This window comes from Gorilla gorilla, chromosome 2, assembly GCF_029281585.2.
Source record: "Gorilla gorilla gorilla isolate KB3781 chromosome 2, NHGRI_mGorGor1-v2.1_pri, whole genome shotgun sequence".
In the NCBI taxonomy this organism is placed as follows: Eukaryota; Metazoa; Chordata; class Mammalia; order Primates; family Hominidae; genus Gorilla; species Gorilla gorilla.
The window spans coordinates 136,455,669-136,472,640 of record NC_086017.1 but is presented as its reverse complement, the minus strand read 5'-3'; the positions used below and the strand labels follow the sequence as shown (position 1 = coordinate 136,472,640).

General features: G+C 42.6%; 1 protein-coding gene and 1 pseudogene across 1 annotated transcript in view; one reads left to right on the top strand and one right to left on the bottom strand.

Moving 5' to 3' along the window:
* Positions 1-2,378, bottom strand: part of LOC101131649 (olfactory receptor 7E24-like) — a 124,988-nt pseudogene extending 122,610 nt beyond the window's left edge.
* The window catches only part of OSBPL11 (oxysterol binding protein like 11), a 69,413-nt gene continuing 54,545 nt past the window's right edge, over positions 2,105-16,972 (top strand). Inside the window, exons 1-2 of the mRNA XM_019024675.3 lie at positions 2,105-3,053; positions 14,725-14,793. Coding sequence (XP_018880220.1) covers positions 2,890-3,053; positions 14,725-14,793 — 233 coding nt within the window. The 5' untranslated portion in view covers positions 2,105-2,889. The remainder of the gene's footprint in view (positions 3,054-14,724; positions 14,794-16,972) is intronic.

Genomic DNA, 16,972 nt, shown 5'->3' with positions numbered 1-16,972 from the left:
ATTACAGGTGTGCGCCACCATGCCCAGCTAATTTTTGTATTTTTAATAGAGATGGGGTTTCGCCCTGTTGGCCAGGCTGGTCTCGAACTCCTGACCTCAGATGATCCACCAGCCTCAGCCGCCCAAAGTGCTGGGATTACAGGCGTGAACCACCGTGCCTGGCCTACATACCACAAATTCTTTACCCATTCATCTGTTAATGGACACAGGCTGGTTCCATATTTATGCTATTGTGATAGTGCTCCAGTAAACATGTGAGAGCAGGTATCCTTTTGATATGTTGATTTCTTTCCCTTTGGATAGATACTCAGTAGTGGGATTGCTGGGTTGTATGGTAGGTTTATTTAATTTTTTTTTTTTTTTTGAGACGGAGTCTCGCTCTGTTGCCTAGGCTGGAGTGCAGTGGCATAATCTCAGCTCACTGCAAGCTCCGCCTTCCAGGTTCATGCCATTCTCCTGCCTAAGCCTCCCGAGTAACTGGGACTACAGGCGCCCGCCACCACACCCGGCTAATCTTTTGTATTTTTAGTAGAGATGGGGTTTCACCGTGTTAGCCAGGATGGTCTCGATCTCCTAACCTCGTGATCCGCCCACCTCAGCCTCCCAAAGTGCTGGGATTACAGGCGTGAGCCACCATGCCCGGCTGGTTTTTTTTTTTTTTTCTTTTCTTTCTTTCGTTGAGACTGAGTCTTGCTCTTGTTGTCCAGGCTGGAGTGCAGTGGCGCAATCTCAGCTTTTAGTAGGATGAGCCACAGACAAAACCTCTCAGACACCGAGTTGCAGAACGAAGGGCTTTATCCAGCTGGGAGCATCAGCAAGCTACTGCCTCAAAATCTGAGCTCCCCAAGTGCACAATTTCTGTCCCTTTTAAGGGCTCACGACACTAAAGATTTCACATGAAAGGGTCGTGATTGATTTGAGCAAACAAGCGGTACATGACAGGGGCTGCATGTACCGGTGGTCAGAGAGAAACAGAACAGGGCAGGGAGTTTCACAATGTTCTGCTGCACAGTGTCTGGAATCTATGAATAACATCGGTTTCTAAATTATGAGTTGATTTTTAACTACTGAGTTTAGGCCAGGCAGGCCCAGGCCTGGTTTCGGGCCTGGCGCTGGGCTGCCTGTCTTCGGTTTTACTTCCTTGCTGTTTTTTTCTTTTTTTCTTAAAACAGGTACTGAGTATAAAACAATATGAGAGGGTCTCTCTCTTTCCTCAGGCTCACTGCAACCTCCGCCTCCCAGGCTCAAGTGATTCTTCTGTCTCAGCCTCTCAAGTAGCTGGGATTACGGGCACGCACCACCATGCCCGGTTAATTTTTGTATTTTTAGTTGAGAAGGGGTTTCACCATGTTGGCCAGGCTGGTCTCGAACACCTGACCTCAAGTGATCCACCCACCTCGGCCTCCCAGAGTGCTGGGATTACAGGCGTGAGCCACCGTGCCCGGCCTCAAGTCATGTTTTTATAAACTAAAATTAACAATTAGGAGAGACTTTAGAAATCTACCCATGCACTCTTGTTTTACAAATCCAAAACCAAGGCCTAAACAAGGTGAAAGATTTGTCTGGGGTCTGGAAGAGTACCTAGCTCTGTTCTGAGATCTCTAATTTCCATGACAGCTTCTTTTTAATTTATAATAATGATTGGCTTTACTCCAATGTCATGCTTGCCCCCCACCCCCACCCCAAGTGACTAAAACGTACAGATGTTTGCTTCGTTCTTGTACTTTCTTATTTTTGTAAGCTTTCTTCCTAAAATGCCTGGAACGGCCCCTCAAATGGAAGGCTAGGACGTGGTTAGGAAGGCGGGCACTCACACACCAGAAGGGAACTCTCTAGTGCTGCTGGCTCCTTTGTTTCTTCCTCTTTCACTGTCCGGGTTCCTCGTTCCCTTGCGGCGCCCTCCCTCGCCCTCCCTCGCCCTCCCTCGCCCTCCCTCGCCCTCCCTCGCCCTCCCTCGCCCTCCCTCGCCCTCCCTCGCCCATCAGCCAGTCGCCCAGCTACCAGCTCCCAGAGCCTCCGCCTCCTTCAGGGACCGGCCGCCCTGACCCAAGATGGCGCCAGACGCTTCGGCTGTGAGGGAAGTGAGCTCACGCTACTCCGGAAGGGAAGGCGGGACGGGAGCGGGGGGCGGGGGGTGGCTGACCCGCTGTGGGGCTGTGGGGCTGTGGGTGGGGCGGCGGCCGCGGCCCTGGCATTCGCTGTTGGGTCTGGAGATAGCGCGAGAGACTCACCGTCTCCTGGGAACCCAGTCGAGGACCCGGGCCAGGGGCATAAGAGGAAGTTGTCCCGAGTGGCTCGCCTCTGGCCCTGGGAGAGGCGGCCCCGGGAGCCGGCGTCCCGCCCCCAGCGGCCTCATTCCCCGACCCTCCTCCCCGGCTGCGCGCGCCGGCCCAGGCTGTATCTCGGGGGCTGCGGCGGGAACTGCCGAGCGGGCTTGACTGGACCCACTGCCTGAGGACCTGCGGAGGAGACGAGGGAGCGCGGCGGGTCAGCCCCGAGGTTAGGCCGCGGGTCCCCTGTCCCTGGCGCTCCGTCCTTTTCCCAGCCGTCTTGGCTACAGAAACTGCGACCTCCCCACACTCCTTCTCTTTTGAGTATGTCACTTAAGTCTTCTTGCCGGATGCTTTTTCCTCCTTGCTTTTGCCGGAAAGGAGAGAGATACATGTGAAGGATATCTGTCCTCGTTGCTTCCCCTGCCCTCTTAAAAGTTTAACTTCTGTGGGAATGTGTATCTTCCTTTTCTGGACCATTTGACAGTCCCGCCCCAGCCGCCGTGTGATTTAGCAACCGGTATCATATTCAGATCAAATCTTAAAAAAAAAAGTCACCTACAGAACTACAGAATTGTTCTCTCCCGCTCAAGAAGGGCAAGTGGACTTTGGCGTTAAGATGCAGGGGGGTGAACCGGTGTCCACAATGAAAGTCTCAGAGAGCGAAGGAAAGCTGGAGGGCCTGGCCACAGCGGTGACCCCGAACAAGAACAGCAGCTGTGGAGGTGGAATCAGTAGCAGCAGCGGCAGCCGCGGTGGCAGTGCAAAAGGCTGGCAGTACAGGTATGGTCCTTTCTCCAAAATTATTTCCTGAGGTGGAGGTAGGGGTGAATATGCCCTGGAGGCCGCATCCCGCAATTGTTGAAAGATAAAAGTTTTTTCACTGGCTTCCAGAAGCTACTGATACATCTCGTTTGGATCTGGGACCTCGCCTAAAAGATTTAATCCATTCATTTGTTCATTCAACAGGTATTTATGGAAGGCCTTTTGAGGAACACAGAAATGTATCCCTGAACTTCCTCTACAGTCAGAGAGTTAATGCTTCCTCAGATTTAATTCTGTACTCACTTCTGCTTTTGCCTGTGTTGCAATTTATTTACAAGCCAGCTTTCTCTGATAGACTGCGAGGGCAGGAACTGTTTAACTCAGCTTTCTCGAGAGGCTAGCAAATACTGGTGCGCAAAACTTACTTGTCCAGAGCTTGTCCAGAACCAGAAAAGATTCTTGCCCTTAAGGTATTTGTGACTTGGAAAGGGGAATGTACATAAATAATTGGAATACAAGGACAAAGGTAGAGATCCTAATGCCTCTGATAAACTAAACCTGAGCCTGGAGATGTTCAGTTTGCGTTGCTCAGGCCACTTCAATGCTCTCAGTGTTGATGAGAAAGTCTATATTTGTTAATTTTCACTAATATGAATGAACAACTTAAGGAACAGGAGGAGAGTCCTGGAGAGGCAACAAGTTTTGTTTTTGTTTTTTCATATATGAAGTGTAGGGAGAAAGAACTATCCAGAACCTTAAGAATGAATGAAACAAACCAGCACATCCCATCGTATTGGAACTAAAGGGATGAATTCTTAAGTTTTGATTGACTCCTATGTGCCTAACTGTAGTCCTTTTTAGCCTTTGTGCTTATTTGTGCTTATGAAATTTTTGTGAAACTTGGAAGGGGTTAAAGCCAAGATTTTGTGAGGGATATACATTTATCATGAATAATATTCATATGTATGAAATATGCATGACTATATTAACATACAGAAGTGAAGTATAGAAGATTATAATTTTTTTTTTTTTTTTTTGAGGCAGAGTCTGGCTCTGTCACCCAGGCTGGAGTGTGGTGGCGCGATCTCGGCTCACTACCACCTCCACCTCCTGGGTTCAAGCGATTCTCGTGTCTCAGCCTCCCGAGTAGCTGGGATTACAGGCGTGCGCCACCACACCTGGCTAATTTTTGTATTTTTAGTAGAGATGGGGTTTCACCGTGTTGGCCAGGCTGGTCTCGAACTCCTGACCTCAAGTGATCAGCCCTCCTCTGCTTCCCAAAGTGCCGGGATTACAGGCTTGAGCCACCGCGCCTGGCCAGAAGATAACTTTTTATTGGTAAGTGACTGTAGGATAAGAAGATATATTCAGTTAGTTTGAGAGGTCTAGGCCCGCTTTTGGAATCAGCATGATTTTTGTGTGTGTGTGTGACCTGTGGCAGGGGCCGCGGGTCCCCTGTCCGTGGCGCTTCGTCCTGACCCGCTATGGGGCTGTGGGTGAGGCGCCGCTGCGGCGCTGGCATTCACATTTGGGTCTGGAGAGAGCCGGGAGTCTATTAAGTTGGTTGTGGGGTGACTTCGAATGTTATTTTTGGTTTACAACTTTCTTGATGATATTGTTTGCAGCACAATGGTTTTTAATTTTCATGAAGTTTAATGCGTTTTTTCTTCTCTTGTTATAGTTTTGTGCCACATCTAAAAAAACATTGTGAAGTTTAAGATGACAAAGATTTACACTTATGTGTTTGTCTAGGAGTTTTGTTTTAGTGCTTATGTTTAGGTTTCTGATGCATTTTTAGTTCATTTTTCTTTATGATCTTTTTTTTCTTTTGTGAAACATCTACATATGTGTTTTTTATACATTTCCTATTAGGTCTTAATATTTTTCTTTTTAATATGCTTGATATCTCTTATTAAAATGTCAACATTAAATACAAATATTCCTTTAAAAATATTTTGTTGATTTTTCTTCTTTTCAATAGGTAAAGGGATGAGTATATACAATGAAACATTTCCCTTACATACTTTCCCAGCCACTCTGTTTCCGTCTCTGGAAATGCCATCTTTTACTGATTTCTTGACTATAATTCCAGAGAAATTTATATTAGTTCTTTATTTAATGAACGTGATGACATGCAATATATTTTAATTTTGTATAAATTCTTTGCTATACTTTCTGCAAATATTTCACTAGTCCTCAGATTTTAATTTCATTTTTTTTTGACACACAGAAAACTTTTAAGTCAGACCTCTTATTCCTCTTTTCCTTCCATTTCTAATTATAAAAAGTAACTTTTATAAGTACTAGGTTTTGGCTGGCACTGTAGCTCACCCAAAGTGTTGATCCTTAGCACTTTGGGGCACTGAGGTGGGAGCATCGCTTGAGCCCAGCAGTTTGAGACTAGCCTGGGCAACATAGAGAGACCCCATCTCTACAAAAAATTAAAAAATTAGCCAGGCATGGTGGCATGCCTACACAGGAGGCTGAGGTGGAAGGATTGCTTGAGTTCTAGGCTCCAGTGAGCTGTGATTGTGCCACTGCACTCAAGCCTGCTTGACAGAGCAAGACCCTGTCTCAAAAATAGTTAAGTAAATAAATAGTTGTTTTCATGAAGTTTTAAAATAATTTGGTAGTTTTACAATTTAACTTTTTTTTTTTTTGAGACAAGGTCTCTCTCTGTCTCCCAGGGTTGAGTGTGGTGTCTCCATCATAGCTCACTGCAGCCTTGAACTGCTAGGCTCAAGTGATCCTCCTATTCAGCTTCTGGAATAGCTGGGACTACAGGTGCACACCACCATGCCCAGATAATTTTAAAATTTTTTTCTAGAGACAGGATCTTGCGATGTTGCCCAGGCTCATATTTAACTTTTTAATCTATCTGGAATTTATTTTGAAATACAGTGTGAGATAGTGTATCTACTACTGCATTACAAATTACCCCCAAATTTAATATATTAAAACAGCAGCGTTTATTATTTCATAGTGTCTTTGGGTCAGGAATCTCAGTGCAGCTTAGCTGGGTCTTCTGGCTCTGATCTGAGTCTTTCTTAAGACTGAACTGGGAAAGATTCATTTCCTAGCTTATTCATGAGACTCTTGGTGCAATTCAGTTCCTTTTGGCCCATTGGACAAAAAACTCAGTTCCTCACGAACTGATGGCCAGAGACCTCCTTTGGTCACTGGCCACATGGGCTTCTTCACAGAGCATCTTACAACTTGGCAGCTTGTTTCTTGGGAATGAGGAGGTAAGAGGACTAGAGAGTGCTACCTGGAGAGAAGTTAACAGTCTTTTGTAACCTAAGCACTGAGGTGAATTCACATCACTTTTCACTGTTCTTCAGAAACAAGTCCCACACAAGGGTGTGAGAATACCAGCAGGTGGGGATTATTGGGATTTCTGCCAGAAAATGCCTAGGCAGTTAATATAATAGACTCAAGATTGTAAAGACTAGAGGGGAAAACAGACTTGGGGAGTCAGATTATGTATCTGGTTTTAGGTATGTCCAGCTAAAGTTGCCAGAATGTTTAAGTGTCTTATCTAGCCAGTCCTCAGAGATATGGGGTATTGGAAATGTAGATAATTGTCTTTACATTATCCAGAATGTTTTCACATCTGTTATCACATGTAATCCTCACAACTCTGGAGGAAGATACAGCATTATTATTCCTATTTTGCAGTTGAAGAAAACCTAAGTCTAAATGACAATATAGACTTAGGCAATATAGTACATGAAGTTATATATTGCATGTAGCTAAGGTTACATAGCTAGTAAGTGGGAGAACTTTTATTTCTAGATAGATGTTTACATGGAGGTATTAAAAGATAAACTCTCTAAAAGGAATGAATAATTATTGATAATAACTAGTTTGGTACATGGTTGGTTTTATGGTTTACTCATGTTCTAACTTACGTAGCAAATATTTTTGAGTCTCTACTATGTCTGAAGCACTCTTTTATTAATGCCAAATTAATGTGCACACCCAAAACAACAAAAGAATGAATTCTAAGGCTTATTTTAGGAGGATCATCAAAATAATCAGGAAAAGGAAGGGCGTCAGTGGCATTTACAAAACAATCTCATGATGACCTTTTGAAAAAAAAAAAAATTTTTTTTGAGACACAGTCTGGTCCTCTTGTGCAGGGTGGAGTGCGGTGGCAGATCTTAGCTCACTGCAACCTCTGCCTCCCAGGTTCAAGTCCAAGCGATTCTCCCGCCTCAGCTTCCCAAGTAGCTGGGATCACAGGCACTTGCCACCACACCCGGCTGATTTTTGTCTTTTTAGTAGAGATGAGGTTTCACCATGTTGGCCAGGCTGGTCTCAAACTCCTGACCTCAAGTGATCCACCCACTTCGGCCTCCTGAAGTACTAGGATTACAGGCATGAGCCACCGTGCCTGGCCCTTTTGTAAAATTAAACTTAGGAACTTAATTTATTAGATTAGCCTTGTATTTTCTTGTTTCCAGAGTAATTTATATTCATACGATGTGAGCTTTCTTTACCATTTATAGAGAAGATAGATTTCCCAGTTCTGGGTCTTTCCTTCCTTTTTCATAGTGAATATTCACACTTTATAAAATATGCATGTTTTCATTATTTTTGTATTCTTCATGTCAGCTTGTAGAGAAATTCACAAATCTGCAAATATGCCACCTGCTTATTCAAATGGGCAGAAGAGAACTATTCAAAAGAGGAACTGAAAGACAAACCAGGGTGTTTGATGGCCTGCTTTTTTTAAAAATTTTGAGCTCCTCACTGGCTAATATTAACAGATAAATCTATTTTCCTCATTAGCCAACAGTTATACTTCTCAGTAAATGTGTAAAAGTCTGCAAATGTGTAGTATAGAAATAATTTTTGTGGTCAGACCACAATATTTTGTGGTTTCTTCCACTGTCAATACTATTATAAGGAAAAGTGCCTGTTTGCGGATGGGAAAATGAGATATAAATATCATTTATATAAATATAAATGAATGTTCATGGTCTTAGAGGTTTTACCTCTTCTTCTGAGTTGATTTGAAGAAAAAGTCATAAATGTCTGCTTTTTTTTTTTTTCCTCTGCAGGGATTAAAGGAAAATTGATACATATTTCTATACTCTAGTTTTTGTTTTCTGTATCTGAAATCTGCTATAGATGCTGGTAAAAACAAGAGAAAGATGATTGTAGGCATGTAACTGGAAACTATAAAATATTATTCCAAAATCTAGTTAAAAGTATACCAAGTCTTGAGGAGCAAGAGTTGGTTTATTAATAATGTGCTGTGATTTCTTAGTTTCCTTACATTTTTGCACTACATATCTTTTCTGTTTTTTTTTTTTTTTGAGATGGAGTTTCGCTCTTGTTGCCCAGGCTAGAGCACAATGGTGCAATCTTGGCTCACCACAACCTCTGCCTCCTGGGTTCAAGCGATTCTTGTGCCTCGGTCTCCCAAGTAGCTGGGTACAGGCAGGTGCCACCCGGCTAATTCTTATATTTTTGGTAGAGACGGGGTTCCACCATGTTGGCCAGGCTGGTTTCGAACTCCTGACCTCAGGTGATCTGCCTGCCTAGGCCTCTTAAAGTACTGGGATTACAGGCGTGAGCTACCGCACCCGGCTTTGTCTACATTTCTAATCATTTGTCATAGATGGGATACCTAAAAGCGAAATTCTAGGGCCAAAGAGTGCTAACATTTTTAAGACTCTTGGCAGGAGGAAGGACCCCTCTCTTGACTTTATACTTTTTGTCATAGATTAAAATACAGTTAGACTTTATTTTGTTTGCGATTTTGAGTATACAGTCTGCGAGTTGAATTTTTTGGGGAGGAGGTGGGCAGGTTACTGAGAATTGCCTCATGGCTTCATAGAAAAATTCTGTTTCTTTCTTCCCATTGCTTAATTCATTCAGCAAATAAACATTATATCCCAGGCTACACACTAGCTGTTGCAAGGAATATCTCTTAATGTCATTAGCCTTTTCCTCAGCTAAGCAAGCCACTCCCTGCTTCATGCTATTTCTTATCCAGAGAATGGACCAAAGTGCTAAGCCTTTTGGGAGGATACTTTTTGCCTAGTTGAAAGTATGGATTTTGACATGTGACTTGCCTGGTACCTCATATTTACTGACTACAACTTGGATAAATTCCTGCGTGTAGTTAAATACCTTAAGGTATCGCTATTTGGCTTTTCCAGGAAAATAGAACCAATAGGTAGATATATAGAGAGAGAGATTATGAGGAATTGGCTCATATGACTGTGGAGCCTGAGAAATCCCATAGCTCTGTTGTCTACAAGCTGGAGAACCTCTTGACATTATCGTCAACCTCTGATATTACTTCCAGCTGACTGCCCTCATCATTCCATTAAACTGTTATCTCTGGGTTGTAAGTCTAATGAGTCTTCTCAGTCTTTGTCATATCTTACTTTATCAGTAGCACTGAACTTTTCTTTTTTTTTTTTTTTTTTTTGAGGCAGGGTCTTACTCTGATGCCCAGCCTGGAGTACAGTGGCAGGATCTTGGCTCAGTGAAACCTCCGCCTCCCAGTTTCAAGCAATTCTCCTGCCTCAGCCTCCCAAGTAGCTGGGACTACAGGCATGCACCACCACGCCCAGCTAATTTTTGTATTTTTAGTAGAGACAGGGTTTTACCATGTCGGCTAGGCTGGTCTTGAACTCCTGACCTCAAGTGATCCACCCACCTCAGCCTCCCAAAGTGCTGGGATTATAGGCATGAGCCACTGTGCCTGGCCTGAGACAGAGTCTTGCTCTGTTTCCCAGGCTGGAGTGCAATGGCACGATTGCAGCTCCCTGCAGCCTCCACTTCCTGGGCTCAAGCAATCCTCCCATCTCAGTGTCCTGAGTAGCTGGGATTACAGGTGTGTGCCACCCTGCCTGGCTAATTTTTAATTTTTTTTGTAGAGACAGGATCTCACTGTGATGCCCAGGCTGGTCTCAAACTCCTGGCTCAAGTGATCCTCCCAAAGTGCTGGGATTACAGGTGTGAGTGAAGGCACCTGTCCACTGAATATTCTTGACCACAGACTTATCTTGAAACACATTATCTGGTTTCTGTCTTTCCATACTCCTAGTTTTCTTCCCACTACTCAGTTGTTCCTGATTTCTTCTCTGTATTCCCCTTGCCCTTAAAACTTTTCCTTAGAGATCTCTCTTAGACCCTGCCCATCTCTTGCCATTTCGTAATACTTCCTGAGTGACCTTATTTACTGCTGTAACTTCAAATACCAGTTATATGCTTATATGTTGATGACTACCAAGCCCTAATCATGCTGCCTTACTGGATATCTCCCTGTATAGTCCTGCAGGTTCATTAAATTTAACATCTTAAGTTGGAACAAATCCAAAATTTCTCTGCGATCCCTATCTCAGTGAAGGCATTAGTTATCTACCCAGTTGTTCCAGCTGGAAATCTGAGTGTTGCTCTTGTCCTTTCTCTCTCACTTTCATTCTTTCTGTCTCACTTCACATCTAATCAGTCATCAAATCTAGTCATTTCAGCCTTCTCACTCACTACTGAATCCTGTGTATTTGTTTAATGCCTTTTTTATTTGTATGGCAGTTGCAAATGTAGTCCCATTGTGTGTCTTTTCCAGTAGCAGGAACCCATGTTACTGCCTTTTTCTTCAAGGAGATATATTTCTCTTAGATTAGATTATAGATTTGAGATGGAGAGTTATTAGTTATTGCGTTTTTGATTTTCTTATGCTTTTCAATGGTTTTTCAGAGTGCTGTGCTTTAGTAGGTATTGAGTAATTGTTTTAAGTTGAAAGGATTTGAAACTGTTTAAAAGGTAGCTTAATTTTAAAAACTTTTATCTATCTGAAGTCTGATAAAGAAAGTTTAAGAAATAAGTATGTTGCCGGGCACGGTGGCTCACGCCTGTAATCCCAGCACTTTGGGAAGCCGAGGCAGGCGGATCACGAGGTCAGGAGTTCAAGACCAGCCTGACCAACATGATGAAACCCCGTCTCTACTACAAATAGAAAAGGTAGCCAGGCATGGTGGCACACACGCACCTGTAATCCCAGCTACTCGGGAGGCTGAGGCAGGAGAATCACTTGAACCCAGCAGGCGGAGGTTGTAGTGAGCCAAGATCGCACCACTGCTCTCCAGCGTGGGTGACAGAGCGAGACTCCATCTCAAAAAAAAAAAAAAAAGAAATATGTATGTTATAGTAATGGAGATTAAAGAATTGAAGCAGTTATTTTTAAGATATTTAAGAGAAAATGAGTATCAAACTAAACACAATATAATAAAGCCACTTAGCAAAGTTTAATCAGTTATTTTTATAGACTATCAGCTTCCACTACTAATCCCAATTAAATGTTAACAAGTTTAAAAGATCAGAAATATACCCAGTTTCTTGAGCAGTGAAGCTTTTGGAGGACTGAAGAAGAAATTTAACTTTATCATAGCTTATTTTTTAGTGTATTAGTCTGTTTTGGACCATCACTTCTATTTTATAGAACACAAAATAGTATAATATAATCAGATATGTGGTATGTTCCCACTTCAGTAGCTAGATTTTATTCATATTAACAGACACACATTAAAAATATTCTATAAAAATTTGCACATTTTATTTTATTTACTGTTTTTAGAGATGGGGTGAGTCTCCCTATGTTGCCCAGGCTGGTCTCAAACTCCTGGACTCAAGGAATTGTCCCACCTTGGCCTCCCAAAGTGTTGAGATTACAGGCATGAGGCACTACACCAGGCCCTGAAAATTCACACATTTTTAGATAGGAATAAAGCATGAGAGTTAGAGATACTGTGTGGTAACTCAATTATAAGACAGTAGAAGAAAAGTGTGAATCAGATGTTCAGTCACAGAGCACTTTTTATGCTGACCACCAGATGGCACAGTTGTTCCACACCAGCTGGTTGCCTTCGATAGTGGCTATTTCTTGGGATACATGGAAAAGGGGAAGAATGAGGGAGGGACATTGCAACCAGCTGTTCCAAAGAATAGGATGTTTTCAAGTTGGTTCTTTGTAACCTGGAGACAGCTGTTTTATATAATAAAAATAAGCCAGCAGTTTACTTACTTGAATTTCTGGCTCTTTTGAAACTAACTTTATGCTACTACCAAATAAACCATGTCAATATCCTTATAGTTTTGTTTTTTTTTTTTCAGAAAGCTAACTCTTTAGATATATGAATCAACAAAATATTAATAACATTAGAAAATTAAAGAGAACATTACTATGGTGTGAAATATGAAGATACACTTAGAGCCAGGTACAGTGGCTCATACCTGTAATCCCAGCACTTTGGGAGGCTGAGGCAGGCTGATCACTTGAGGCTAGGAGTTTGAGACCAGCCTGGCCAACCCATCTTTACGAAACTCCATCTCTACTAAAAATACAAAAATTAGGTGGGCATGGTAGCGGGTGCCTGTAGTCCTAGCTACTTGGCAGGCAGAGGCAGAAGAATCGCATGAGCCCCAGAGGCGAAGGTTGCAGTGAGCTGAGATCACACCACTGCACTCCAGCCTAGGCAAAAGAGCGAGACTCTGTCGCAATTTAAAAAAAAAAAAAAAAAAAGATACACGTGGGATCTTTTTAGCGATTGATGTTACTGAAATTGTACACTTTTAAAAATTTGTGGCTCATGCCTGTAATCCCAACACTTTAGGAAGCCAAAGTGGAAAGATCACTTGAGCCCAGGAGTTTGAGAGCAGCCTAGGCAACATAGTGAGACCCCGCCCCCATCCCCACAAAAATAATTAAAAATTAACTGAGCATGGTTGTACGTTCCTATAGTTGCAGCTACTCAGATGCTGAGGTAGGAGGGTCACTTGAGCTGTTAAATGACTGATATAGATAATTAGATATGACCAAAATGGGGAGTACCTTCAGTAATATGAGAGTAGCGACTAAATAAAGATGATGTATTTTGTTTATTGCTTTGAAATAAAAATTTTTTTCTCAGGTATAGATAAGTATATATAAGGTTTTAAGAAGGTTTTGCCCCATAGTTCACATACATTTGAAGAATATATACAGTCTTAAAACCAGAGGAATTGAACTGTAATTCAGTTGTGATATTTTTTATTACATGCTAATGGCTATGACTTGACATTTATGTAGTAATGAAAGCTTGGTGTAGAGAACCTAGATTAAAGAGTAGTTCCCAAAATGGCGAATTATGAAATATCTTGGCACTTTGAGAAAATATTTAGGTTGTATACTACCTCAAACCTCTTATGGATTGACGCAGAATGTAAGCAAATATTCAGATTATGGAGCAACTGGACAGAATGGAGAAAGAGTAAGTTTTTCTGTTTTTTTATTTTTGTTTTTGTTTATGATGGAGTCACTCTGCCACCCGGGTTGGAGTGCAGTGGTGCAGTCTCGGCTTACTGTAACCTCTGCCTCCTGGGTTCAAGCGATTCTCCTGCCTCAGCCTCACAAGTAGCTGGGATTACAGGTGCGTGCCACCACGCCTGGCTAATTTTTTGTATTTTTTGTTGAGACAGGGTTTCACCATGTTGGCCAGGCTGGTCTCGAACTCCTGACCTTAGGTGATCCACCTGCCCCGGCCTCCAAAAGTGCTGGGATTACAGGCATGAGCTGCCATGCCTGGCCAAGAATAAGTTTTTCGGGAAGCTGAGCTGTGTACTAAGTACCTAAAACAGAGGAGGAGCTCTTTAGGGAATTTTTTTGAGACAGAGTCTGGGGCATTGGGTTTTCTATGGCCTCAAAGAGCTGCTTAAGCCTGAAGCCTGGGGAAGATAGGGGAGCCAAACAAAAAATTTAGCTCTCTGCTTTTCTAAGCAATGTATCTCAAAATAACTGAAATAAACAACTTGATTGTGACCTGGGCCGGAAGTATAAGAACTCTAGCAGAAACCCAAGTGGCTGTATTTCTACAGAAGAATTCTTTCCTCTAGTTGTGGGCTTTATTTATTATTCTTATTTATTTATTATACGTATTTAATAAAGAGAGGCAGTGTCTCATTATGTTGCCCAGTCTGGTTTCAAACTCCTGGGCTCAAGTGATCCCCCTATCTTGATCTCCCAAAGTGTTGGGATTACATGTGTGAGCCACTGCACTCAGCCCATTTTTTTTTTTTTTTTTTTTTTGGAGACGGAGTCTCACTCTGTTGCCTAGGCTGGAGTGCAGTGGTGAGATCTCAGTTCAGTGCAGCCTCCACCTCCTGGGTTCAAGTGATTCTCCTGCCTCAGCCTCCCAAGTAGCTGGGACTACAAGCACACACCACCATGCCCGACTAATTTTTGTATTTTTAGTAGAGATGGGGTTTCGCCATGTTGACCAGGCTGGTCTTGAACTCCTGACCTCAAGTGATCCTCCTGCCTTGGCCTCCCAAAGTGCTGGGATTACAGGTTCAAGCCACTGTGCCCGGCCATCCCATTTATAATACTTATAGTATATTTGTTTTATGTTTATGTAATTTTATATTTGTCTAATGATTTTACATTTGGAATATTTATAATAATATATAATTTATGAGGTATTGTACTTGTTTTGAGGAAATTGATGAAGTCCTATAGATATGAAATTTGGGAGATTAAATGCCTCTGTTGACCTATACATTTTACTTCTCAATAAAATTCGAGGCATTTATAGAGCATATATGTATCTGCAGCTATTTTGAAAATTGTACCATTATCCTCCTGGAATTTCTTCTAATTTTTACTAACTTTGGCTTTTTCGTTTTGAAACAGTGATCACATGGAAAATGTGTATGGCTATTTAATGAAGTATACCAACCTTGTCACTGGGTGGCAATACAGGTAAGTGTGATTATTTGTGTCACATCAGTCTCTCCTAAGAGACCAGGAATAGGGCCCAATAATTTTATATTTTGATATTACTTTAGACAGACATGGCTGGGAAACCTTTTAGAGAAGGATTTCCCACAGCTTCTAAAAGTTTGGTGACTTCTTAGAGGGTGGGAAAAGTTGACATCTGTCCAAGTAGCAGCCTCTAAATGCCTCAGATGTTACTATTAAATGAGGATTAGAATCACTTGTTACCTGGCTTGGGCATTTTATACTTGCAGAAGTTAGGTTCTTAGGGGAAGAGAAATAGGGGTTTGGAGACAGCAAATACATTTGTGTTAGGTTCCCATCTTATGCCAGATTCACAGCTTTTCTGGGATCTTGGAGAGGTTAAGTAACCAGCCAAGGGTCACACAAGCTGTCAGGAAGCAGGAAAACCAGCTATCTCAAATACTTTATAGAATTGTAGTTGTGGGGCAGGCATATTAAACGGGATCAAATTGTCTACCAAGTTCTATTATAGAACAGGCTAACGTAGAATGCCAGACTTCTCCAAACCCAAACATGAATTTTTTTTTTTTTTTTTTGAGACGGAGTCTCGCTCTGTCACCCAGCTGGAGTGCAATGGCATGATCTCGGCTCACTGTAACCTCCGCCTCCGGGGTTCAAGTGATTCTTCTGTCTCAGCCTCCTGAGTAGCTGGAATTACAGGCATGTGCCACCACACCCGGCTAATTTTTGTATTTTTAATAGAGACGGGGTTTCACCATGTTGGTCAGGCTGGTCTCGAATTCCTGACCTCAGGTGATCTACCCGTCTTGGCCTCCCAAAGTGATCACAGGCATGAGCCACCACGCCTGGCCAGCCAACATGAATTTTAAAAGTTCAAAACTTTTTAGAGTTACTTTTTATTTTATATTAATTAATTATTTTTGAGACAGGGTCTTGCTCTGTTGCCCAGGCTGGAGTATAGTGGCATGATCTCAGCTCACTGTAACCTCCACCTCAGGCTGAAATCATCCTCCTGCCCCAGCCTCCTAAGTAGCTGGAGCTACAGGCATGCACCACCACACCCGGCTAATTTCTGTATTTTTTTTTTTTGTAAAGACAGGGTTTTGCCATGTTGGCCAGACTGGTCTCGAACTCCTGGATTCAAGCAATCTCAACTCATCCAGCCCTTTTTAGAGTTACTTTTTTTTTTTTTTTTTTTTTGAGATGGAGTCTCACTCTGTCACCTAGGCTGCAGTGTAGTGGTGCAATCTCAGCTCACCGCAACCTCTGCCTCCAGGGTTCATGTGATTCTCCTGTCTCAGCCTCCCAAGTAGCTGGGATTACAGGTGCACGCCACCTCGCCCAGCTAGTTTTTTGTATTTTAGTAGAGACGGGGTTTCACCGTGTTGCCCAGCCTGGTCTCAAACTCCTAAGCTCAGGCAGTCCACCCGCCTTGGCCTCCCAAAGTGCTGGGATTACAGGTGTGTGCCACCGTGTCTGGCCTAGCGTTCCTTTTTTAAAAAGGGGCCAGATGAGGTGACTCACACCTGTAATCCAAGCACTTTGGGAGGCCGAGGCGGGAGGATCGCCTGAGTTCAGGAGTTCGAGATCAGTCTGGCCAACATGGCAAAACTCCATCTCTACAAAAAATACAAAAATGAGCTGGGCATGGTGGTGGGCGCCTGTAATCCCAGGTACTTGGGAGCTGAGGCATGAGAATCGCTTGAACCTGGGAGGCAGAGGTTGCAGTGAGCCAAGGTGGTGCCACTGCACTCCAGCCTGGGCAACAGAGCACGACTCCATCTCAAAAAAAAAAAAAAAATTATTACACTACTTAAATTGGAATTTCTGAAATGTATTTTTGAAAGTAGTTAATCTAGAACCAAATCAGAATTTTTTTTTCCAAAGTGTATTAGTACTTCATCAAATTCTTTTCCAGAGTGTATCAGCATTTCATCATTTAGTTTCAAGGTCCTTATGTTTCAGCATCTCCAATTGCAGCTTTTTCATTTTTAAACAGGAGAAGTAATCTTTAGTTTTGACTTATTTAATGATTCATTCACAAAATCTTTTTTACCCTGTTATTCTTGTTGTATATTTCACTAATTAAATCTTAAATCACAGTGCATATCTTGCCTAGTATATCTTGCCTTAACCTCAGAGCTCATATTTTGATTTATTTCCGGTGAATTTTAAAGAA